This window comes from Patella vulgata, chromosome 3, assembly GCF_932274485.2.
Source record: "Patella vulgata chromosome 3, xgPatVulg1.2, whole genome shotgun sequence".
NCBI classification, from domain to species: domain Eukaryota; kingdom Metazoa; phylum Mollusca; class Gastropoda; family Patellidae; genus Patella; species Patella vulgata.
The window spans coordinates 42,717,854-42,744,661 of NC_065881.2; the positions used below are offsets into that span (position 1 = coordinate 42,717,854).

The window sequence follows — 26,808 nt, forward strand, 5'->3', positions numbered from 1 at the left end:
ATGGACATTATGGACCGAGTAAGGTTTGAGTATGTCTTGCAGCCTCCTTCCACAATTCCATCACATGTGTCAGCACGGTAGCGGGTTAAAATTTGCGTGTAGCTTATATCGATATCAAAAGATTACAACCTTCGGACGGAGGGAAATTAAATATTCAAGTTAGTGGGACAAACAACCGTGGTCTGGGATTCAGTAAATAACTCTTTGAAAAGAGTTATATTCTACTGGACCGAAACAACCAACAATACATCCAAGTAGGGTGAAACAACTTAAAGCAAACCCAGCACCCCTTGTCCACTTAGGCTCGCCCAGTTAACTAGGCCAAACATGGCTGTTTTCAGTTGTAAGATGTCAACAAACTTCGATTTTATAAAGGAGAAAGGCTATAAAACTTGACCTGAACTTAGTTCTCACAAGAAAGAAAGCAATGGGGTGACCATTCAAGGTATTTCACAAAGTTTTAGCCATTTTAATTAAAATTTGAAGAAATGACAAGCAATTTTCGAGTCATAGTATTACCTGGAACAGACAGTAGCTCTGTTTAGCTTTAGCTCGAAATGTTAATCATTGACAAGATATTCACCTAATGAACATCAAGTTTAAACATTCTACCTCAATTAAAAGCAGAGTTGTTATGTTCCAAAGTCTTGACGAATCAAATTGCTTATCAATCCTTAAAGGACAATATTGGTGTCAGTCATTATTATGTGATAGAACTGGTTAAATACATTCCAAATATAATTTTAACACAGAGATCATTGCTACGGGAGACGTGTAACAAGTACGTCAAGAAACGGGAAGTGATGCCAAACATGACAAACACGAGTTGTCCTTCTATATAACAGACTGAAGTAACGAGCGGTAAAAGACAAACGATCAAATTTCATTTCACTGATAATTCCGTTGAAGTTGAAAAGTTATTATATGGGACGGTGAGAGGGTATCTCACAATTTAAAAATAGAATTGGCTGTCAGTAGATAAGGGATACGAGAAAAAGTAGAAAAATCCTGTTCATTCCCCCGTTTTTATTCATTCTGTTCTTAATAAAAACATGGTAATGCACAGACTTTTTCTAATTTGTTTGTTATCTTTTATCTACTGACAGCCAATTCTTTTTTTGAATTGTCAGATATCCTCTCATCGTCTCATATAACAACATTTCATCTTCAACGGAATTATCAGTGAAATGAAATTCGATCGTTTGTTACCGCTTGTTACTTCAGTCAGTTATATAGAAGGACAACTCATGTTTGACGTCACTTCCCGTTTCTTCACGTGCTTGTTACACAACTCCCGTAGCAATGATCTCTGTGTTAAAATTATATTTGGGATATATTTAACAAGCTCTATCACATATTTTGTAATGACTGACACCAATATTGTCCTTTAACCTATGCAGAAAAATCTCATCAAACTTAGTCAAGGTAATGATATAATGAATCTATACTCAGAGTTCCATAACTCTCACTTAATTAAAACCCAAGTTATTGGCCCTAAAGCATCAACCAATCAGATTGCTTATCTCTGCTTACCTTAAGCAGACAATGTTTATCATCGAACTCCATCCAGGCATTCACCTAACGAAGCCTACACAAAGTTTGAACATTCTACCTCAACTAGAAGGAGAGTTATTGTGTTCCAAAGTCTTGACTAATCAAATGCTTATCGTTCTGCTTACCCTAAGCAGAAAATTTTCATCTTCGAACTCCGAACTCCATCAAGGCATTCACCTAATAAAGACCTACGTCAAGTGTGAAAATTCTCGTTCAATTAGAATGAGAGTTAATGTGTTCCAAAATCTTGACCAATCAAATTGCTTATCGCGCTGCTTACCCTAAGCAGAAAAAGCTCAATATCAAACTTAGTCAAGGTATTGATGTAATGAAACTATACACCAAGTTTCATCACTCTCACTTAATTGGACCTAAAGTTATCGAGTCCCAAAGCATCAACCAATCAATCAAATTGCTTATCTCTACTTACCCTATGCAGAAAATGCTCACACTCCATCAAATCATTGACCTAATAAACACCTACACCAAGTTTGAACATTTTAGCTCAATTAGGAGAGTTATTGTGTACCAAAGTCTCGGCCAATCAAATTGCTTATCGCTCTGCTTACCCTAAGCAGAAAAAGCTCAATATCAAACTTAGTCAAGGTATTGATATAAAAGAAACTATACACCAAGTTTCATCACTCTCACTTAATTAGAACTAAACTTATCGTGTCCCAAAGCATCAACAAATCAAATTGTTTATCTCTGCTTACCATAAGCAGAAAATGCTTATCTTCGAACTCCATCAAGGCATTGACCTAATAAACACCTTCACCAAGTTTGAACATTCTACGTCGATTGATTAGAAGGAGAGTTATTGTGTCCAAAAAAGTGTGACGGACAGACGGACGGACAAGCAGACAGACGAACACATTTTAATAGTCCCCTGCTTTCTTCGAAAGGCGGGGGGGGACAAAAAAATCTCTGATCTAAGTTTTATTACATCAAAACATGAACTGTATAACAAGCATGGCTTTAATCCAGCTAAATCTTATTTAATATTTTATAAAGCCCTGTGAGCAGAGGGTACACCGTGTCAAGGTCCAGATTTTGCCCTGACAGAGGTGCTACCGCCTATTCTTATTTCGAATTTCAACTTTCATGGGCTGTTTTACGTGCACAGGACATCGGTTTTCCGTACCATCCAAATAACTAGACACTGTCCTTGTCAGGCCCTCCGTCCTGCACCACTGACAAGGGGAAACAGCACAAGAAAATTCTGAGAAACTTTCTCGGACAAAACCCAGTGTTCTGGAAACACAGGGATTGTCTGGAAACATTAATCACCTGTCTTAATCAATATTTCGAGTATAAGATTCTTTTCCTACATTTTAAATGGACCAGTTGTCGTTGTCAGTAAGATACATGTATGGTATCCAAATTCCGGAACACATATGCACACATCCTGTACGGAAACAAGAATTGTTTCGACATATTCTTCAGATGTAAGAAACATCAACATTGATAATATTTCGGTGAAGAAAATCAAATATCTCTTTAGAATGACCATTTTACATAAACCAGTAATACTCATAGTCAGAATTGAATAATTTGTTTTCACACTCCATTGGTTATGAATAAATGTGAAATTTTTATTCATAATTTTCTATTCAACACAATGACAACTTGTTGCTTAGCTACAAAGAATATATGAAGAGATCAGAAGCTAGTAATGACAGTGTACTTATTGAGATTTTGGTGTATTGTGAAGTTTTCTAGCCTATACACAACTACTGACATGAACCACATTAATATATTTATAAGCCTTTTACTCAATACCAATCATCCATACATGAAAAGGTATTTTAGGAGCACATTATATCTCACTATACGATCTCTGCTCTTTACTGATTTACATGTATAATATTATCAAGATCATTAGACCGCAAATTGACACCCACTACCCAAACTAGTCTTGTTTGTGAATGAATAGTAATGTCAACTAGTGACTACAGAAATTCTCCATGAAATAAACTCGGTAACCAATTTTTAGATTTTCTGATACCACTTACCAGCGCAGACATAGAATTTATTTTTGATTTCAACAACCTTGATTGGTGACTAGTTGTCAGTCGGCCACTGTATGTTCCAGTCTACCAAGAAAATTTGGCTTCTGAATTAGTCAAAATTACCTCACTACGTCGATGAGGCATCTTATTGTCGCTCTCATCTCTAAAACACCCAGTCATTGTTTTTTAAGGCGAGCGATCGCTCTCGAGCACCTATCGCTCACCTGAAAACTAAAGATAGGTTGCCAGGCAACGAAACATACGCCCACAGCAGCTAAATCGTCCGGGCAGTCAACAAGAGTTGTCGCATATTTTTACTTTTTTCGGTAATGAAACATTTATAATACACTAAAATCTAATACAGAAAACCATTAGAATTTGTTTGGTTTTTATAAAGTTCTGCCCCATGCTAACGTTTTGTATACAACTTTTAATACTGTATCATGGATTTAGCTGTTCCAAGTCATAAAAATTCATTGAAAATCAATATACTTCAAGTTCGTCTCAAGATCTTAAACATTGTGTATAAATTTAAAGTCAATAGGATATTAACTTTCTCCTCTAGAGCATCCACAAGATTTTTTGAAGTGATCAAGGGCCATAACTCTGGCAGTAATTATCAGAAATCGTTGAAAATCAATAGGCTTCTTTGTCTCATGACCTTAAACACTGTGTATAAATTTAAAGTCAATCGGATATTAACTTTGGCCTCTAGAGCGTCCACAAGATTTTTTGAAGTGATCAAGGGCCATTACTCTGGCAGTAATTATCGGAAATCGCTGAAAATCAATAGGCTTCTTCGTCTCATGACATTAAACACTGTGTATAAATTTAAAGTCAATCGGATATTAACTTTGGCCTCTAGAGCGTCCACAAGATTTTTTGAAGTGATCAAGGGCCATAACTCTGGCAGTAATTATCGGAAATCGCTGAAAATCAATAGGCTTCTTCGTCTCATGACCTTAAACACTGTGTATAAATTATCAAAATCATTGAAAATCAATAGACCTTGAACAGTGTATAAATTTAAAGTCAATCAGGTATTAAGTTAAGCGTAAAGAGCGTCCACAGGATATTTCAAAGTGATCAAGGGCCGTAACTCTGGCAGTAATTTAAAGTCAATCGGATATTATCTTTAGCCTCTAGAGAATCCACAAGATTTTTTGAAGTGATCAAGGGGCATAACTCTGGCAGTAATGATCCGAAAGCGTTGTGAATCAATAGGTCTTTTTGTCTCATGACCTAAACCGGTCGATGTCAATTTGAAGTCATGACGTCAAGTGGTCAGGCTAAATAAAGGCTAAAGTGAAATATTTTGCATGCCTATTTCAATCGACTACTGTCGGATAATTATAAGTGATAAACATTTGACACCTAGGCCCGGTTGCTATAAAATTCTTAAAGTAAGCACAAAGTCATGCTTCACTTTTTCTTACGCAAGAAACTTATAAAAATACTGTCCCTAGAAAATTCTCAAGACCATTCTTACGTAAGCACAAGTCAAGTATAAGTCTAAGCACATTGTGACTGGTAAAGTTTACCATAAAATGAGACTATGATGCTCTTTAACGTCATAAAAACAACTTTGGTATGCGAATTACGTCATAAATTTGTCGTCTGCTTCATTGACGTCATATATATATCGTTGATTTAGATGCATTTGACATGTCCCCTATACACATATAAAATGTGCCACAAGATAAAAAAAACGCAGGCATACAAACTAACTGAATAATTGTGAGAGTGCCTTATCTCAAAGTAGCCTGTGTGTTTGTAGCCTATTGTTTACTAATTGGCAAATAAATAAAATGGTTTCAGGGTAGGCCTTGAAGTGAAATTTTCTATAGCATTCTTAATTTGAAATTTCTTCTGGAGAAGGATTTTCTGTCTTGTAATTGTCTCTTTGGTATCAAAAGGTGTCGGAAATGCCGTCAAATAACTCTACGGTCAGCCATCTTTTTGAAGCAGAAACAGACTTAAGAGGTTGGTAAGCAAGCCGTATATAAACGCTGTCTATATTTACGCTACAAATGAAGTATAAATTATATTTATATATATACAATATTTTTCCGACTTAATTATTTTATTTTGTCAAATTGTCTTATAGATTATTCATAGCCTTTATTTATGGAAATTGTTTTAAACTTTTTAAATGATTAAATACATCAGACAATGAGCCGTGTGCATTTCCATTCCAGCCACCACTATATTTACTTTGGTGTCGTTACGGTAGAATTATTTTAGATGACTTGGGGGTGCGTTTTAATTTATTTTAATAATACTTCATAATGCTATTAGCTGGTGTCAAGCAGATGAAAACAAGGTAGATGGTGTGAAATTCATTGTTATAAAACTGGTTACCGGTACTTGAACTTCCAAACTGTGTGAATAACTGTAGCCTAAGCTGAGCAAAATGTAAACAATGCAAATGGCGGCTTTTCGCGGTATTTCCGTGCTTAATTCTTGCATTTAGAAACAAATAATTAAATGTACGTGACTTGGTCGTGAGTATTGTGGTCTTAATTCAATTTACTGAACATCAAGTAAAATTTAGTCTTGCGGCAGGTAGTTTTACTTGCTAACTGTCTGACGAAAAAAAACGCTGGTCAGTGATAAGTAGACCGGCGAACATTTCGAGCCAATAACCAGTGGCTGCCAGGCAGGATACGCCCACATTTTGCAAGAGATGGATAGAGAACACGCTAAAAACAAACTGGATTTTGTATACAAACAGGGGCAATAATCCAGAAAGTTATGGTCTGAAATGCCCAAATATCAAAAGGGACCGAGATCTTTGGGATATGAAAATATGTTTTAAGTTTCAACAAAATCGGATAAAAATTCAACCTTCATTATGGTGGAATGGTGATATATTTAAACTATTTTAAAAATCAGAAAAAAAAAAATTGTGACCTCTAGAGAATCAGCATGCTAAAAATGCGATTTTTTAAACAATCCGGAGCCATAATCCAGGAAGTTACGGTGATATATTCGAAACTTTTTTTAAATCGAATAATAATTGTGATCTCTAGAGGGACCACAAGCTAAAAACGTGATTTTTTGTACATTCACAGACGTGATTTTAGCTGTGTGTTGGAAAAAAAATCTGAAAAAAACCCCGTGGGGTGCGGAAATGGGCGTGTCCAGGGGCATCGCCAGTGTGTTATGGGGGCCATAGGTGTTTTTAAAGTAAAGGGGGGGGGGGCTGATAATGAATTTTAAAATTCTTGTATTTGTCTACTAATTTACTACAAATTTTGGCTAAACTTATATTTAATTTATTTCTCTTCCATTTACAGAACTACGGATCAGATCTTTTGATTGTCACTGTATAATTTTCTAGACTAGAATGTGTTGCGCTAACTCTAAACTCCCCATCCCTCGGACCGTAATTAATTTTAATAATTCACGAATCATTCGGACATTGGCTTTACGAATAGAACATCTCACAAACTTGCCTTCCCACTCCGTTCCAACCATTTCCACTTCCATACATTTTATGGAATACATGTAGTTTGGTGTCGACGTCTCGATCTACGACCATAGCGCGAAAGAACTGACAACGATAACCTATCAGTCTACGATACTGTACTGTTAATGTTTACATCGCTGACATCCGGTTAGAAATTTTTTTTTATGATTTTACACTTTTAAAACAAGGTGCTTGAACTAAAACGGAATAATATCGTAACAAAAGCGTTGTCAAAAATCGGAACCGACCGCAAAAAATCAGAACCAGGCGGGACAAAAAGCGGAAATCCGCTTTAAAGCAGGAAAAAATCATGTCTGCATTCAAGGGCCATAATTCAGGAAGATACAATCCGATATGCGCGAATATCGAAGGGAACCAAGATCTTTGGGTTATAATCATGGATTTCAACTTTCATCAAAATCAGATCAGAATTGTGACCTCCAGAGGGTCCACAACCTTGGTTTACCAGATGTTTACATTATTTGCGTACGAGGGGAAGCCATTTTGTCCAGCAGTTTTGGCCCGATTTTCGCGAAATTCGAAGTCAACAAACATTATGGTGTAACGGTGATATATTCGAATGTTTTTTTAAATCAAATAATAATTGTGACCTCTAGAGGGACCACAAGCTAAAAACGCGATTTATTGTACATTCAAGGGCCATAATTCAGGAAGATACAATCCGATACGCGTGAATATAGGCAGGATATGTGAGAAAGGAATTCCAGGGGCGTCACTTGTCCTCCGCACGCGGTACATGTAAATACGGTACCATGCACAGGTATGATTCTTGTTTTGATAATCAATGTATTACGGATATTTTAAAATCTGTAATCTACACCTCAACGGCAAATTATTCGATTGAATATGCAAGTTTGGTACCATGATACTGGGATACGGATGATAGAATTGTATAAATCTTCGAGTCGCTGAGCCAAAGCAGATTCGCTGACTTTCAACAACTTTTAGGCATTCCGATGTTGAAGAAATAAAAAGGTTTCATATTACGATATTTATATGGAGCAATGTACGTCAAGACCTAAACAATTTAAGAGTGTGTGTGTGTACCTACATGTACATGTATGGATATGTGTCATGTGATTGGTCTTTGATAATTGAGAGTGATTTACTGAAGCGACAGGTATGAAGAAAAGCCACCCGTCGCTTGCGAAGGGTAGCTTTTTTTTAAACATTTCGAGGCCTGAATACAGGTTAGTATAACATGATTGGTTTGGCCTTCCATTAAACCAAAACTTTGTCCAAATCCTTTATGAAAACAAAAGAACTGTTTGGAATCTTCATCTTTTATCGACTAATAAATATGAACAAATGGACATGCAGACAAGTACATGTATCCCACACCCGACAATGTAAACATCAACAGTTAGCTGGAAGACTTCACAGTGGTCAACTGTCTTAAGCTAGATACTTGACCTCTGCAGTTTTGATAGTATTACTTTACCCAAATCAGTATCAGTCATACATTATCAAATATAAATCTGTTATCAAAGAACCAAAACTTAAAATTTTCAACATTTTGAAGGGCAATGCCTTAATTTTTTCATAATTCTATCACTAGTATTTCACTTTTTATACAGGTCTAAAACTTTTTTTATTTTTAACATGAACTCTGTAAAAGTTATTAGTCCTCTACAATCAATGAAAGATCTGCACGGTTGTCATGCAAGATACACCCACATTTTGCAAGAGATGGACAGAAAACAAGCTAAAAAAAATATGTGATTTTGGCATTCATGTTTGATGCGACTCCAATTTTTGTGTTATAGGTTTTAATCTTAAATACCTGACGCTAACCCTAACAGATTATTAGAAGGTAGGAAGTTCCATGTGGACACAGTACGTACAGCTAACCGCTTGTTTTTCGGTGTAAAAGTGATGGAAATAGAAAAGCGAGTCGGATCAAACATTTTTTGTACAATCAGCGGCCTGTAACGGTCCGATATGCTTGAATATCGAAAAGAACTGAGATCTTTGGGTTATAAACATACTGTAGTTCAAGTTTCATTAAAGTAGCTAAGTCTCTAATTCAATATCATCCAAAGTCTTACACATTGAAAACGCGAATTATTTGTCAATTCAAATCAACATTGATGTTGTGATCTTACCGGGAAAAGGTAGGCTTCTGATATCCAATATTAAAGACAAAATAAACATTTTACCATTGGTAAACGAATCTGTACCATATAGATAACAAACCTCATCTCTCAACCCTCCACGTTTCAAGATAGAGATGGTCCTATATATATATACTCAGCCAAATTAAAAACTTGACACGCGGGATTTTTGGGACTAGATTTTAAATATTTGGTTTAAGGCAACTATTTTAGTGTTATGTTGTGCACAGACGACCTTGACATCATACGTCTCACCGAAAGTCCTTGACATTGATAACGTTCGTGATGTCACAGTACCCCCAAAAATGAAATTCAGACTTGGAGAACAATCGGAATAAAGTGTTTAGTAACGGTTGTGGCCTCCTCTAGCGTCTCGTACTGCCACCCGTCTTCTCATGGATCTCAGAACATTAGTAAACACTACCTGAGGAAGACGTCGCCACTTCTCAGCAAGAGCATGTTGAAGGTCCTGCAACGTCAGTGGTGGATTCACTTGCTGACGAACACGTCGACCCAGTTCGTCCCAGATGTGTTCAATAGGATTAAGGTCGGGGCTATGCAACAGCCAATCCAGGACTTGGACACCGGCATTTCTTAAAAAATTCTGGGTAGCAATTGCTGTATGGGGTCGAGCATTGTCTTGTTGAAACGTTAGTCCAGGCCCATGTCTCTGCATAAACGGAAGAAGAACAGGTTGCAAAATCTGATCCCTGTACTGGACAGCATTTAAGTTCCCTTGGACAACAACAAGAGGAGAACGTCCATGTGCACAAAAAGAACCCCAAACCATGACGCTGCCGCAACCAAATCGGTCAACTTCTCTGACGCATACTTGAGCGTAACGTTCACCTCGTCTGCGGTACACTCGGACCCTGCCATCGGCAAATCTCAAAGTGAATCGAGATTCGTCAATAAAGACAACCGAATTCCACTGTCTTTGAGTAAATCTTATGCGTCTTGTGGCCCACACAAGTCGGTTACGGCGATGAAGAGGTGTCAATATTGGTCTATTATGGGGCCTCCGAGCTCGAAGACCAGCAGCCTGCAAGCGATTTCGAACAGCTTGTGCAGTTACCCTTCAACCAAACATCTCTCTACTTGTGGAGGTTGCACTTGCAGTGACAAATCTGTTTCTAAGATGACGTAATCGTATTGCTTATCTTCCTGGAGTGACGTCATACGTGGCGCTCCCGCACTTGGGCGGTCGGCAATAGTTCCAGTTTGAAGCACTCTCATTCTAAAATTAATTATTGTCTGCAGGGCTGCCGACAACCAGTATCGCAGCGCAATTTGCGATACATATTTTGTCCGTTGCTAATCAAAAATTAAAATCTAAAGTTTTTGATTCGCAGTAACTGCGAATCATTAATATGCCTGTCATTTTGGATATTGACACAAGGATAATCCACATTTGAAGACTAGAAAGCTTTCTCAACAATTTCAACGAGTATAAAATGTTGAATAAAATTTTATAAACAAAACTGAATTCTCCGTGTGACATTTTCTTCTCGAACTACCCAGACACAATTCATTATACGGTACTATATAATACAGGGACATAACTATGAATAGGGACTATTAAACCGGAAACAGGGAATCAAGTAGTACCACTCACGTTGCGAGACATCAAGTAATTATATGATATTTTGAAAGAAATAAATCCAGTGTATCCTCTACGTATTGTAAATAAAATATAAAAAAATAAATGTTAACGTATTGTAAAATGATAAATCAAAGTAAAAATTCCCGTAAAATATCACGTGTGTCTAGTCAATCGAGGTGCGCCCGATTGAACAAGAAAGGCAATACACGATAAAAAGCAGACGAAATTGTTTTCTAACGAAGATTTCTAACGTACAAAAAATAACAATTAAAATGATTGGGGCTTCGGAAGTCACTGTTAAGAATTGGCTTCAGACATAAGACCTAACTAAATGTCTACATCACATTCACAAACTGTCACGAGTACTTGTGGCAGTCCTAAAAAAATCTAAGATTAGTAAGAATGGAATCTAATCATATTTGTTATGAACTAAAGTCATATATTGTTATTTAGGTGTTTTATGTTGAAACTGAAAAACTGCTAATCAATTTTTAAATTTGCTAATCAAATTTGGCAAAATTGGACTTTTTGATTAGCAGTGCTGCTAATCAACCGTGAAAAATTACCGACAGCCCTGATTGTCTGGCGTGAACAATTAATGGCTCTTGCAACAGTGACCACAGACTGACCAGCATAGAGCCTACCTATAGCACGTAGACGTTCTACATTTGAAAGGCACGGCATTTTCTAACAAAGATGAAAATAACAATTTTAATTTGTTTTTCCAGTTCAAGTTACGTGTGCGTGTTCAGTTTAAGCAAACTTGCATCTATTGACCTCACAAGTTTGTGTTTGCATGTGTTTTTCAGGTTTTTCATCTTTATATGCTCAAAAGTCACATGATCCACATGACTTTACAATTTTATGAAATTAAAGGCTTCTTACTACATACTATCGTTAGAAACACTTTAAAAAATTTTTGACTAACCAGAATAAAAAATTTGTTGAAATTCATCAGTGTCAAGTTTTTAATTTGGCGGAGTATAGTTTAACGTGGAAAATGCGAACGTGAAACACATCAGGCTTTATTAAGCGCAATTGACAACATTTTTTATCAAAACGACTGATTATTGTTATTTCTGCCACACTCAATTACAATTACGCATATAATCCTACCTGAAATGGGTACAAATCATCGCATTTTAAATCGAGGCGTTGTAAGTCGTTACTAGGAAGCCATCTTGAAAAGCTGTCTATCATTGGCCGTAGTTATGGTCCATGATATCACTTACCGTCGCACAACCGATGATAGATGTAGGGTACCAGATGCGGTCCAGATGTCGAGGTTTTCCGAATGAAAAGAAGCGTGTAGGATGGACTATGATGGCGTTTCCAAGTCGGCAGAAATGACGCTTCATTAATTTAAACGCGAATATTTAGAATAAGGCAATAGTTGTGTCACTACATTGGCCAATGAAAGTTTAATAAGTCATAAATAGTATAAAATTATTTTTAAGATGTTACATGTATTAATAATAAAAACTGAGTTTGTCACGTCAAACTGAAGGCTCCCAATCATAGCTATAAACAAACACATCAGTATATCTCAACATTTTTAGCTACGTTCTCGTAGCCATGTACCATTGTGCGTTTCAGCGTCATTTGTAGCAAGTGACCAGAAAGAACAAAGCTAGACATATTCCACATTTCATGTCAAACCGTCACGCCATATCTTATCTGGAGAGTATGTGCAATAGCATGGCTCGAAATGTTCGCCTGCACATTTAATTATTTGTTTCTAAATGCAAGAATTAAGCACAGAAATACCGGGAAAAGCCGCCATTTGCACGGTTTACATTTCGCTCTGTCGTAGGCTACAGTTACTCACACAGTTTGGAAGTAGACAATTTTATATCAATGAATTTCACACCATCTACCCTTGTCTTCATCTGCTTGACACTAGTTTATAGCATTATGGAGTATTATATCTAAATAAATTAAAACGCACCCCCAAGTCACCTGAAATAATTCTACCGTAACGACACCACAGTAAAGATAGTAGTGGTTGGAATGGAAATGCACACGGCTCGTTGCTTGGTGTATTTAATCATTTAAAAAGTTTAAAACAATTTCCATAAATAAAGGCTATGAATAATTTATAAGACAATTTGACAAAATCAAAAAATCATATTTATATTTCATATATAAATATAATTTGTAGCGTAAATATAGTCCGGATATGTGAAAAGGGAATTCCAGGTGGCGTTATCTGTCCTTTGCACGCGGTACATGTAAATACGGTGCCATGCACAGGTATGATTTGTGTTTTGATATTCAATTTATTACGGATATTTTAAAATCTGAATTCTACAACTCAACGGTGAAGTATTCGATTTAGTACGGAAGTGTGGTACCATGATACTTTGCGGAATTCACGTGGATACGGATGATAGAATTGTACGAATCTTCGAGTCGCTGAGCCAAAGCAGATTTGCCGACTTTCGAGAATTTTAAGGCATTCCGATGTCGAAGAAATAAAAAGGTTTCATATTACGATATTTATATAGAGCAATGTAGCCTACGTCAATGACCTAACCACGTGTGTGTGTGTACCTACATGTATGGATATGTGTGATGTGATTAGTCTTTGAGTTTGATAATTGAGAGTGACAGGTTATTTACTGAAGCGACAGGTATGAAGAAAAGCTACCAGTCGCTTTTTTTAAACATTTCGAGGCCTGAATAGACTGGAATAACCAGACGCTAGAAATGGCCATTCGGTTGAGACTAATGGCAGATTTCGCTGGACGTAACTGATTTGAAGTTTGAGTCAAAACGGAAACAATTGAATTTGAAATAATTGAATATAAATCAGTTTATATACAATCAGATTACATTATTATATGCATTGCGACCCATTTGGGTCAATTTCTAGGTCCAAAATTAGCGATTTAGCTCCTTTAAAATCGGATAAAAATCGTGACTTCTACTTCTAGAGGGTTCACAACCTTAACAGCATGTTGTGTTGCACATACTGACACTAGCGAGGTAAGCAAGATCTTATTTTCTCACTAAAATGTTCCTTTACATTGTACAGGCGTTCACAGGGACTGCCACGCGACCGTTTAGCAGTGAAAAGTTGTTCAGTAAAATTGTGACTGGGAAGCGAGAGAGAGGGAGAGAAATGGGGTTTAACGTCCACTCGACACAAACTAGGTCATTTCGGGACTAACATCTGTTTTTTTTAATTTTTATTTCAATAATTTGCTTGCGCGTAGACAGTGGGAGCAAACTGGAGGCCTCGGAGAAAACCCACGACGTTGGACAGTCGACCCTACTCATCACGTACAACCGGGGATTCGAAACCACGCCAGTTGACTCAATGACATGTCTTATGATACAGCGCGCACATGCTAACCATTCGGCCATCCAATCCCCCGGGAAGCGAAAGTGTTTCGACAAGGATTCAATAGGACGGTTCCTGAACGTACTACAAGTGTACTGAGACCTACGTTCACAGCTGAACTATACAGTGGTTAATATTGTTATCTAAAGTGGCTAGAAAATATAGGCTACATTTCTATTTTATCCAACTTCCAATAATTCTTGGAAGACTTGAGTTTCAGTCACCGAGTCAGCTAAATAATTATAAATCATAGACGGTCACAGAGGCATCTCTAAGTAGTCTAAGTAGTAGTAGTTGTACTAGCCTAATTCAACTGAATCCTAGTCAATAGCCTAAAGTTAAAGTAAAGTGTAAAGGAGTGAAGAGTCACCAAAATATAGGAAGGAGGAGGTGTCATTTATTTCAACTAGCATTATACACTCTTAATGAAGGGCTTCATGCGGTGCTTTCAACTATATCTGTTTTAATAAATTAGCCTATGACTGTGAAGACGAATTTCATTCACACGTCTGCACCCATCGTTTCAACGTGCCGAGAGTTGGACTGTCCCAGTTCACCACTTTGACATTCTACTGGCTATCCTGGCACTCTGTCAAAAGATTATATAAATGTTTCTGGTGAACTTTGCAAAGGCTATTTCATTGGATTTTAGAAAAGAAGCTCATATTATAATATCACCACAAACCTGAACTTTCCCAACTCGAAAACTTTCCCGCGAAGTTTTCTAACATGTGTAATGGCGTCCGTGACATGTGGATCACTAAATTCCCATAATGCACCATGACTCCAGTTTCACCTGTTCGCGCGCTAATCGAGGATGACAGGGGAATCTCGTTAATAAAATATCATCTAACTATACTATATAGATTATTAATAACAATATTATGGTCTAACATAATAATCTATTAAGCTAATTAATGTGATTAACAGTACTGAAAGTCAATAGTTAACAACTTGAACTCTTCAATTGCTTTGGAACGGCTTTCTGGTTGAGAATTTTTATGATCTAAATTCCCCGTTGTATGTTTTTGAAAAATAATTTAGCTTTAGTATTAATATTATGAGCGCTCACGATAAAGAGCCCCACTTAACAGTGCGCTTACTCTTCTAAAAACACTGATAACGCTTCTCGTTTGCAAAAGTTACATTTTGGGCTAGCCTATACTACAATTTTGTAATAGGCCCTGTTGCCCCCAAAAATAAGGTAAATGTTTCGTTAATGTCGAGCCCTGGTAGCTAAGTGATTGAATACCCCCACCCTCCTGCCCCGATAGAACACTGAATGTTCAAATCAAGAATAAACTTATCATATATTTCTTCTGACACGCATAATTTGTAGTCCTACTAATAAGTTTTTAAAATTGTCTATTAAGTGTAAATTGTGTTTATATACAACAGTAATAGGCCTACGTGGTTAATATTGTTGCCTATATAACTCGGACTAGAAAATAATTTCTACCAAGTTCCTAACATCTTGAAGAGTTGAGTTTCACAGTCACTGAGTCAGCTAAATAATAAAAGATCATAGACAGCCACAGACTGACAGAGGCATCTAATTCAACCCGATAAAGGAGTGAAGACGTGTAATTCAAGTAGGCCCTATAATTGTTACAAATTAAAACGTTTATCACAAAACTAATAGGCCTAGATCTAGCTATACCAACAACAGGTTTGTCATTAATTATTAGGCTACACATCACCACCTTGCTCCATATATAGGCCTACCTGGTCATCCATGATTCAGTAGGCCACATGCGTTATTTGTCGTGCACAAGGTAGAATATAGCCTATACCCTTTTAGGAACATTAATCGGTATCACTCTTTGGGTGTCCACGCAAACTAAGCCTACAAATATTTATTTTTATTTCAGGGATGTTTTAAATTTTATCGTGCTTAAACTTGATCAACGTACGGGACGATTTTATATTTTCCTGATGATAATTTCCCTTACACCTCAATCGCCAGCAATAAGACGTTTGCCTATATAAAGCCTGGCGCACACTATACGCGATGACATAGGACTAATAATAGGAGATTTCGGTCGCCGACGATGAAAAATCAAAAACTCGTCTAGTGTGCGCTAGCAATTTTTCGTTGCCAGCGACGCGATGGTCGCTGATATCAGACATGTTTCATGTGATCGCCCAAGTCGCCGCTTCGTCGGCAACAAATAGTGTAATTAAGCGACGAGTTTGGCGAAAAATATCACCGCGACATAAGTGGAGTGAGCACACTACACCGTCTCCACGACGACTTTGGCGATCACGATAAAAAAAAAAAAAAACTCACGTGACACCTCTAATTGCATTTTAGTCGTCATCGCGTTGAATACATAATGATGAGGGGGCGGCGTCGCCGTCTTAGTACAACGCCGATCGAGTGCTGTGTGTTTATAGTATTCCAAGTAACGATCTCAAATTGGGCGACTCTGGTGTATAGAAAACAGGCTACGTGAGGATGAGTCTAGAAATATTCCAGAGTATCCTATATAAAATTAATCCTCTCATTACCAAACAAACAACCAATAAGCCCAGGCGAGTGATTGACTGTCACCCTCCGTTTTCTCGCTACAGTTGCTGGGAAAAACGCCCATTCTGATTACCATCTACACAAAGCCTAGTTGTCAGCGGACATAGTCCGATCACTCAGAGGCAGTTCCTAAAGGAAATACACAAAGACCAGTCGAGGGACCCAGGGCACCGATGGGTGCCATTCGGCAAACCTCGACAGATTCTACGCATCTAATATAGGGTAACGGAATCTGTCGAGATTTGCCGAGTGCGATGGGTGCCCGGAGTCTGAAGCAGATCGTGGTTAAACATCTTACGGGAATATTCCCCGAAGTAAAAAGATGACTTCAGCCGCCACAGCCGAGAGATCTTTCAGTGTACTTGCGAACTTGAAAAGTTGGAAAAGATCAACCCTCATCCAAGAGAAACTCCGGGCTTTAGCCCTACTGGCTATTGAAAATGAACTTATCCGAACACTGGATGATAAGATGATGATCGATGAGCTCAGTAGTCGTAAACAAAGATGCAAATTGTTCTGAACTTTGTAACATCTCAGTCCGGTGATTTCACTTGTTACAACAGTTCCCCGCAATTATATGTCATTTCGAATTTACCGTCATTTCCGCGCATTGTAAGCCATTCGGAACTGAATAGATTTCGTATGTGATCAGATACATGTATTATGCAGAGGCGGATCCAAGGGGGTGAGGGGCGCCCCCCCCCCTATTTTTCGACTGTGCCCTTTTTTTACTGCTGAAAGTGCCTGTTCTCGGACCCAAATATGCCCGTTCCCAAACCGTTGCAGGGATCCTATAAATGACTCAAACCATCGACTCAAACACACCAGTCTGGTCTAATTAATGCTTCCACTTTCAAACGAATCCTTGTTGTTTAGCTGACGGTGCCCTAATCCTATAGAGTGACTATAGGATAATTTTCTTGAGGGGGGGGGGGGACCCCCCACCCCTGAAAGTGCCTTTTCTCAGACCCAAATATGTCCGTTCCGAAACCGTTGCAGGGATCCTAAATGACTCAAACCATCGACTCAAACACACCAGTCTGGTTTAATTAATGCTTCCACTTTCAAACGAATCCTTGTTGTTTAGCTGACGGTGCCCTAATCCTATAGAGTGACTATAGGATAATTTTCTTGGGGGGACACCACCTCCACCCCCCTCTCAGCGGTGTGCCCCTTCTCCGCGGTCAGTGCCCTCATTTTGCGGGGCCCCCCTTTTCAAAATTCCTAGATCCGCCCCTGTAATGTAATTATTATTGTATAACAGACCGTTTAATTGTGTTACGCATGCGTGCCATTCAAAAGGAAATCTAAGATAAGATAAGATAAGATTTTTATTGCATCGAAACATCCATAGGACAGCTATATATACAATATAAACATGTACATATATTTTATAACAATATGACAAATAATATTTACAAATAAGACAACGGTACTGGTAATTTTAATCTAGCTTATAATTCCTTTGAATTTGTACAACAATTACTTCTCAACAATAGACTTCGGCGTGTGATATTATATCATCCTCTCCCATCAAAGAAAAACAAATCGAGTAATCAGGATTTTCTGAAAGACTTCGAGACTATGATTTCCGAGCTCATTCTCCTTAACACAAGTCTGCTTATTATTGGAGGTTTGAACTTACACTTTGATAATGTAAACGATTCTACTGTTTCCAAAACATCCTAGACTAAACTACACAAACGTGGACATATTTTTGACTTTGTTATCTCTGAACGAAACAGCCAACTTATTAATACACTTGAAGTAACTACAGATTTATTGTCAGATCACTACCCAATAGTATGACATAAACCTTGAAAGCGCATCGTCTGTGGAAAAAGAAATCATGAGTAGAAAACTGAAAGATATTGATGCTGAGAAGTTTGCGTCGTCTATCAAAGAGGCTGTGAAATGTATTGATTCTGATGATCCTCTAATTCTACTGCGTCGGTATTCCCAGGTCATTGAGTCCCACACTTGACGTATTTGCTCCTGTAAAGTCTCGCAAAAGTAAAGGCAACCATCCAAATCCCCGGTATACTGATGTCATTCACCCTGAAAGAATTCTCAGACGAAAAGTAGAAAGAAAATGTGTAAAAACAGGTCTTGAAGTTGATAGACAACTATCCCAATCTCAGTCCAAGGAGGTAATAAAATTGATCTCAGGTGCTAAGACAACTTTTTATAAAAACAAACTCTCTGCAACAGATTCTAAAGATCTTTTTAATGTTATCGATAAACTTATCTCTGAAAATCAAAAGAAATTACCAAAGTCTAATTCAAATGTTGTGCTAGCTGAACGTTTCAGTGACTTCTTTCATGACAAAGTCAGTGATATCAGACGTACTCTTGACAATACTAGCAGTGGGTTAAATGCGTTTGAAGAACATCATGTACCAAGCCGTTTGTTTGAGTTTGCCCCAGTTACAGAACATGTCCGGTCCATCATTGGTAAGAGCAAGTCAACTTCCTGTAGCCTAGATCCCCTTCCAACATGGCTTCTTCAATTGCCAAAAGCTGTGTGCCATTAAAGACTGCCCTTGTGATTCCACTTCTGAAGAAACCATCGCTTGATTGCGAGATCTTCAAGAATTATCGGTAAGGTGCTTGAAAGGGTGATAGGGAGACAAATGACTAATTATTTGCAAGCTAACGATCTTCATGAACCACTGCAGTCTGCTTATAAAGAAGGTCACAGCACAGAGACAGCACTCCTGATGGTAAAAGCTGATATTGATGCAACCTTGGCATCAACCTTATACTTCTAGATCTAAGTGCGGCATTTGATACCATCGACCATAACATTCTGTTCAATCAACTGCAGTTATCTGTGGGAATCAAAGGATCGGCGCTGGATTGGCTGAAGTCTTATCTAACTGACAGAAGCCAATGTGTCCATATTCATAGCAGCAACTCTGTATCTAAACCGCTGTCCATTGGAGTCCCACAGGGATCGGTACTAGGTCCACTTCTTTTCTTACTGTATGTACTTCCACATGGTAAAATTATTCATAGACATGGTATCAGCTATCAGCTAAGACTATTTTGAAATCATTACCTTGTATTTTTCACCGTATTTGGTTCCTTATGAATCTTTGTAAGGGGAACCACAGGCACAATTAAGCTATGAGTTCTGAATGGTAAATGCACCAGAGAGAGCCACGGTAGTTCAGTGATAAAGGTGCTGGCTCATTAAAGATACATTATGTAAGATTTATATAGAGAGCTACCCATTCTTACTATAATAGTTCCAAAATATATCCTTCAAAAAAAGTAGGGGATATTCAGAAACAATACAAAACTATGGAAATGCGCCGCTGTTTCTATTAGAGGTAACCAGTGTATGTTAATAACAGGCCAATTGCCTACACATGAACATAAACAGTTCATATGGGCGGCTTATCTGACGCCCCATTTCACTCGCAAAGAGATACACGGTCAAAAGTGAAAATGGGCGTTTTTGATTTTTGTCTTAATAATGAGTAATTGTTCCACCAATCCTCAGACATTCAGCAATTCGTCGTGGCATGCTCCTAATCAACCGTCCAATCACGATTTGGGGCAATCTGACCCGCCCCTCTTGCAGTGCCACGGCCAATTCTTGCAGTGTTGTCGATTGACGTTGACGTCAACGAACACGTCTGCCGATCATGTCGCAGACATGCTCTGTAGGGGAACGACCGGGACTCCTGGCTGGCCAAGGCATATGGACAATATGGTGAAGCTCATAGAGTTGTTGCCAAACTTGGATTCAACAGCTTAATACATTGTAGTGTGCCATAAAAGATTTTACCAAACACTGGCCTTTTTCTATTGTGCATAGAGGATGTTGATGTTGGGAAAATTTATTTCAACTTAGTAAATACAGAGGGGAATTGAACCATTTTTGGGCTGATTTTCCATTTAGAGATTTAACTTCCACAGCATTTGAATTTGCAATTGACTAAACATCCTTCAAATGACATCAAGGGCTTTATTAATAGATATAAAATTTTATGACAAGGTTTGGAGGTCCACCGCTTTGACTATGAAATCAAAAGAATGAATATAGAGCCAGTCGTAAGTATCCACTTTTCTGTACAATTCAGGATCTATGACACAGGATACACTTAATTTGTAATCGAATTGATAACTAAAATAAAAACAACAAGCCAACAGTGAGGCTGATGTCCCCCGCCGAAATAGGAAAATAATTAGAGGACACATATAAATTTATCACAAATTATCTTTTACAAAGTATTGAACAATCAAACAGTTCAACCAATCAAATTGCTTATCTCTGCTTACCCTAAGCAGAAAATGCTCATCTTCGAACTCCATCAAGGCATTGACCTAATCAACACATACACCAAGTTTGAACATTCTAGCTCAATTAGGAAGTGAGTTATTGTGCCCCAAAGTATCAACCAATCAAATTGCTTATCTCTGCTTACCCTAAGCGGAAAATGCTCATCTTCGAACTCCATCAAGGCATTGACCTAATAAACACATACACCAAGTTTGAACATTCTAGCTCAATTAAAAGTTATCGTGTCCCAAAGCATCAACCAATCAAATTGCTTATCTCTGCTTACCCTAAGCGGAAAATGCTCATCTTCGAACTTCATCAAGGCATTGACCTAATCAACACATACACCAAGTTTGAACATTCTAGCCCAATTAGGAAGAGAGTTATCGTGTCCCAAAGCATCAACCAATCAAATTGCTTATCTCTGCTTACCCTAAGCGGAAAATGCTCATCTTCGAACTCCATCAAGGCATTGACCTAATAAACACATACACCAAGTTTGAACATTCTAGCTCAATTAGGAAGAGAGTTATTGTGTCCCAAAAAGTGTGACGGACAGACAGACGGACGGACGGACAGACAGACAGACAGACGGACGAACCCATTTTAATAGTCCCCTGCTTTCTTCGAAAGGCGGGGGACAATAAAGGGAAGACGGGCATACGCCATACAGTGTGCTATAAGGGAAATTTTGCCCGGGCAGCGGCACTATCGCCTACTCTTATATCTAATTCCAACTGCCAAGGGATCTTTTACGTGCATTCTAATGTATACACGGGACCTCGGTTTTTCGTCTCATCCGAAGGACTAGACAACTGTCCTTGTCAGGCCCTCCGTCGTGCATCACTGACAAGGGGGAACCACGCCGGAAAATCTGAATGAACTTTCTCAGCCAATGCAGGGATCGAACACCCGACCTCCAGGCTAGCGAGCTAGCGTCTTACCCACTTAGCCACGTGATCCCCCATATTCATTGAACTGTTCATTGAACTGTCAGTTTAATTTTTCCTTGGTAACCTTGTTCGTTGTTGGCCTATTGACATTGGCTTTGAATTAGGGACAATCCACACCCAGATGCAATTGATGGCAGTTAGAAAATAGACATTTTGCAAGAGATGGACAGAGAGCAATCTAAAAAGATAGGTTGCCAAGCTACGAAAAATACGCCCACAGCAGCTAAATCGTCCGGGCAGTCAACAAGTGTTGTCGCATATTTTTACTTCTTTCGGTAATGAAACATTTATAATACACTAAAATCTGATTAAGAGTAACAACTGTTGAAGTAATTATCAGAAAACCATTAGAATTCGTTTGGTGTTTATAAAGTTCTGCCCCATGCTAACGTTTAGTATACAAAACTTTTAATATCATGGATTTAGCTGTTCAAGTCATAAAAATTCATTGAAAATCAATATACTTGTTCGTCTCAAGCTCTTAAACTCTGTGTATCAATCTGAAGTCAACTCTGGCAGTAATTATCGAAAATAGCTGAAAATCAATAGGCTTCTTTGTCTCATGACCTTAAACACTGTGTATAAATTTAAAGTCAATTGAATATTAACTTTGGCCTTTAGAGGGTGCACAAGATTTTTTGAAGTGATCAAGGGCCATAACTCTGGCAGTAATTATCGAAAATCGCTGAAAATCAATAAACTTCTTTGTCTCATGACCTTAAACACTGCGTATAAATTTAAAGTCAATCGGAAATTAACCTCTAGAGCGTCCACAAGATTTTTCAAAGTGATCAAGGGCCATAACTCTGGCAGTAATTATCTGAAATCACTGAAAATCAATAGGCTTCATCGTCTCATGACCTTAAACACTGTATAAATTTAAAGTCAATCGGATATTAACTTTGACCTGTAGAGCGTCCACAAGATTTTTTTAAGTGATCAAGGCCATAACTCTGGCAGTAATTATCGGAAATCAGTGAAAATCAATAGGCTTCTTCGTCTCATGACTTTAAACACTGTGTATAAATTTAAAGTCAATCGGATATTAACTTTGGCCTGTAGAGCATCCACAAGAATTTTTGAAGTGATCAAGGGCCATAACTCTGGCAGTAATTATCGGAAATCGCTGAAAATCAAAAGTCTTCTTAGTTTCATGGCCTCAAACACTGTATATAAATTTAAAGTCAATCGGACCGATGGACGGACGGACTGGGGCGACGACAATATACGACCACATTTCAATGTGGGCGTATAAAAATGATTTAGTTGTGACCTCTAAAGGGTCCACAACCTTGGTATCACATACTTTTACACTATTTGGGTACGAGGAGCAGCCATTTTGTTGGGTTGTCGGGAAGTTTTGGTCTGATTTTCACCAAATTCGAACTCAACCGTGATATATTAGAATTTTATTTTAAATCAGATAAAAATTGAGACCTCTAGATCTGGGGTCATAATCCAGAAAGTTACAGTCCGATATGCACAAATATGGAAAGGAACTGGGATCTTTGGGTTGGAAACATACATTTTAAGTTTCATCAAAATCGGATAAAATTGTCACCTGTAGTGTGTCCACAAGCTAAAAACATGATTTTTCGTACAACCAGGGGCCATATTCCATGACGTTATGGTCCCATACATTCCAATATCGAAAGGAACAGATATTTGGGAGATAAACCTATATTTCAAGTCTTGTCAAAATCGGATAAAAATTGTGACCTGTAGAGTGTCCACAAACAAATTGTGAACGACGTACTCACGGCAACGGGCGACGACAATATACGTCCACATGAAAATGGGGGTGTATGTGGGTGTATAAAAGTGCAAGAATAGTCCTATGTGGGGTGGATTGGGAAGAATCTTAGGTCATTTGCAGCTATAGCCATAGTCAAGCTCAACAAATGAATTGTCCCTCTTAACTGATTGATGCCAAGATGCGATTATTTGTGTTGATTGCATTCCTTACCAAGGACAGACACTTATTATCAATTCTTCCCCACTCACACTGGAAAATTCTGACATTGCCACTGTGAAATTGATAATGATTCACAAAGCGTTAAATTAATACAAAGGCTAGAATATAAATGTAGTATGCATTTATTTTACAAAGACAAAATCTGCTACATAAAAGATACAATGATATGCAATATAATATTTCATGCTTTGTACATTCTGTGTTGTAAATGGAACCAAGTTCAACTGTGTTGTGTAGAAGAGAAATGCCAGCATTATCTATTATATACATTATCAAAACAGTGATCTATTATTTTCTTTAAAACAAGCTATTCAATTATCAAAATCAAAAAGAATTCATTGAAACATAAAAAATAGCACTGCTTCACTCTACATATAATGGCACTAATGGTAGCCTAATAATTACTACATTCAACAAACTAATCATCTATCAAATGTCATACGTGATAAAAAAAACAGATGGCATCTTTCTAAAAATTTCTTACTAAAGCATTTTTGGACCAGGAACTTGTCCGTATGCACTTTCATCTTTATGTTCTTCTTTGGGGTTGACGCTCTTCGAAAAAAGCCCAAAACTGTGCCAATTCAAATACTAGTGACATGAAACATGCTCGCATATCGATTTGTGGACATCAATATATGATAATTCACAATTCCAAGATGGTGGTGATGACATCATACTCGATTCCTGGTCCATATTCTTACTTGTTTAATTTAATAAATACCAGTAGTATATTCTTTAAGCAAGGTGCAGCCAGTTTTTCCATAGACCTTACACCGATGAGAAAGCTTCTAAAACTTGAGTTGTCTAAAACAATGCTCTCTAGTTTTGTAAGAAATAATATTTGCGCTTTAAAATATGAATCCAAACAAATAGAACACGATCTCTTCATGATTAGATACCTTGACAAGAGGTAGCAGATAAGTAAACTATGGATATGTTGAACTGAGTATTGCAATAAAATGTATTTCTTATGGGTTAAAGATCTGATATATGTAGTAAAATATCGAATAATATTAATACATAACAAAGTTTAAATTAAATAAAAAAAATAGCACCCTAAATGACATAATACACATACACAAAATTAAAGTTAATCATTTTGTTCTCCACTATAAATACCAACAAATCAATAATACGACGATATGTAGATGACTGTATTTTGTGATTTAATCTCAATAAAACATCATGGTGTCATATTGCGTCATGATCTCTACATTATTACGTAGTCAAGAAGTATTAGACATAAAATATAATTTTTCTTTTAAATAAGCACCAAAAAAAGCTCCCAAATATTTATTTTTTAAACAAAATGGCCCCAATAATTAGAAAACCTTTTTTTTTTGTTAAAAAATGCATGGTTTTATTCCTCATATCAGATCTGAACAAATTTTACCACTGACAAATTTTAGGACCAACACATCGCAATTAGTATTACAAGTCCCTGATTAAATTTTGTAAACGATGGGGAATTCAAAGATATTGTTTAAAACAGATTTGTAGCTGAAAGAAACAAAAATATAACACTACCAACTAAATCAGTAACAAAAAAACTTCATAAATACACTTCAACATATATCTCAAGTTATAAAAATGGTATATCCCTAAATAGTATTTATAATATTTGATTCATTTCTATACAAATCGTAATATAATATACAATTGGTTTATATGAAGGACTTTATATTGTATATAAGTCCTCACATACAAATTTAACATATAGGTAGGTAGGTAGGTAGATAGACAAGATATATGCTAGTTGTTATTGGCAACCATTCTTTCTACATGATTTAAATTAAACTGATGCCTGGGTATGTAAAGTGAGATATAGTAGTTCTATAAACACAAACTAGCTAATAATATCACTCTTGTTCGGTTAAATCATACAATACAGAACAGCCTCAATGATTAGATAGCACCATACAGACAATTTCAAAGCTGAACAAATTCTACAGTCAAAACTAACCAAGTCAAGAATAACAGACATACAACTGTATTTTTGTCCAACAAATTACAGAGTAGTTTGCCATAACTGTTTTCAGATATAGTGTTCAATTAAGAACTAATTAGGTAATGTTATTGCTCTAGAAGTACCTATCAATATCTACAGGGAATAAGCGTGACATGAAAGAAGCAGTACAGGCACACATGATGATGGTTTTAAAACGACGAGGATGAATCATATTCTTCTGGTCTATCTTTATATTTTTCTTTACGTAGATAGGCTAATCTCTTTCGGGCATCTATCAATTCTTTTTCTTTTCTTATTATTTCCTCCTGGGCCATTATTTCCTGAAAAATCAAATTGAAATTGTATACAGTATTTTTTAAGTAATACAAGTTGGTTGGTTCAATATATATACTATTCAAAAAAAGTAGGGGATATTGAAATGCAAATACCTATGCAGGTTGTGATATGACAAATCACTTTGAGAGTATGTTCACAGATGAAGAACTTATCGCCCAACAGAACCACTGAGCTGCACGTGCAATGCACAATAGCGCCATACATGTGGGAGGGGTTCATTGTCAAATGTGACTCATTATTAAGACAAAAATCAAAAACGTCTATTTTCACTTTTGACAATGTATCTCTTTGCGAGTGAAATGGGACCGTCAGATAACTGTTTATGTTCATGTGTAGGCAATTGGCCTGTTATTAACATACATTGGTTATCTCTAATAAAAACAACAGTGCATTTCCCCACTTTTGTATTGTTTCTGAATATCCCCTACTTTTTTGAAGAGTATATTAGTGTGTCTTGTTTTTGTGCCAGGAGATCGGTCAGACATAGATCTAGTTAATTCACTGTGAACAAACCTTCGTAAATCTCTCTAGGTATCCACACTCTTTGGAAGAACAGAGATAATTTGCAAATGAAATAAAATTGGGGTCTTACTTTTCTGCTCCATCCAGGCCAATGAAGATGAGCAAAT

General features: G+C 37.2%; 1 protein-coding gene and 1 long non-coding RNA gene across 14 annotated transcripts in view; both read right to left on the bottom strand.

Moving 5' to 3' along the window:
* The window catches only part of LOC126814904 (uncharacterized), a 34,822-nt gene extending 19,926 nt beyond the window's left edge, over nt 1–14,896 (bottom strand). Inside the window, exon 1 of the long non-coding RNA XR_007677794.2 lies at nt 14,808–14,896. This is a non-coding gene — a long non-coding RNA (uncharacterized LOC126814904). The remainder of the gene's footprint in view (nt 1–14,807) is intronic.
* Nucleotides 14,897–23,977: 9,081 nt separating this feature from the next.
* The window catches only part of LOC126815229 (talin-2-like), an 81,031-nt gene continuing 78,200 nt past the window's right edge, over nt 23,978–26,808 (bottom strand). For all 13 annotated transcript variants that reach the window (XM_056099792.1, XM_056099793.1, XM_056099798.1 and 10 more), the window contains one exon: nt 23,978–26,163. In XM_056099792.1, coding sequence (XP_055955767.1) covers nt 26,032–26,163 — 132 coding nt within the window. In that variant the 3' untranslated portion in view covers nt 23,978–26,031. The remainder of the gene's footprint in view (nt 26,164–26,808) is intronic.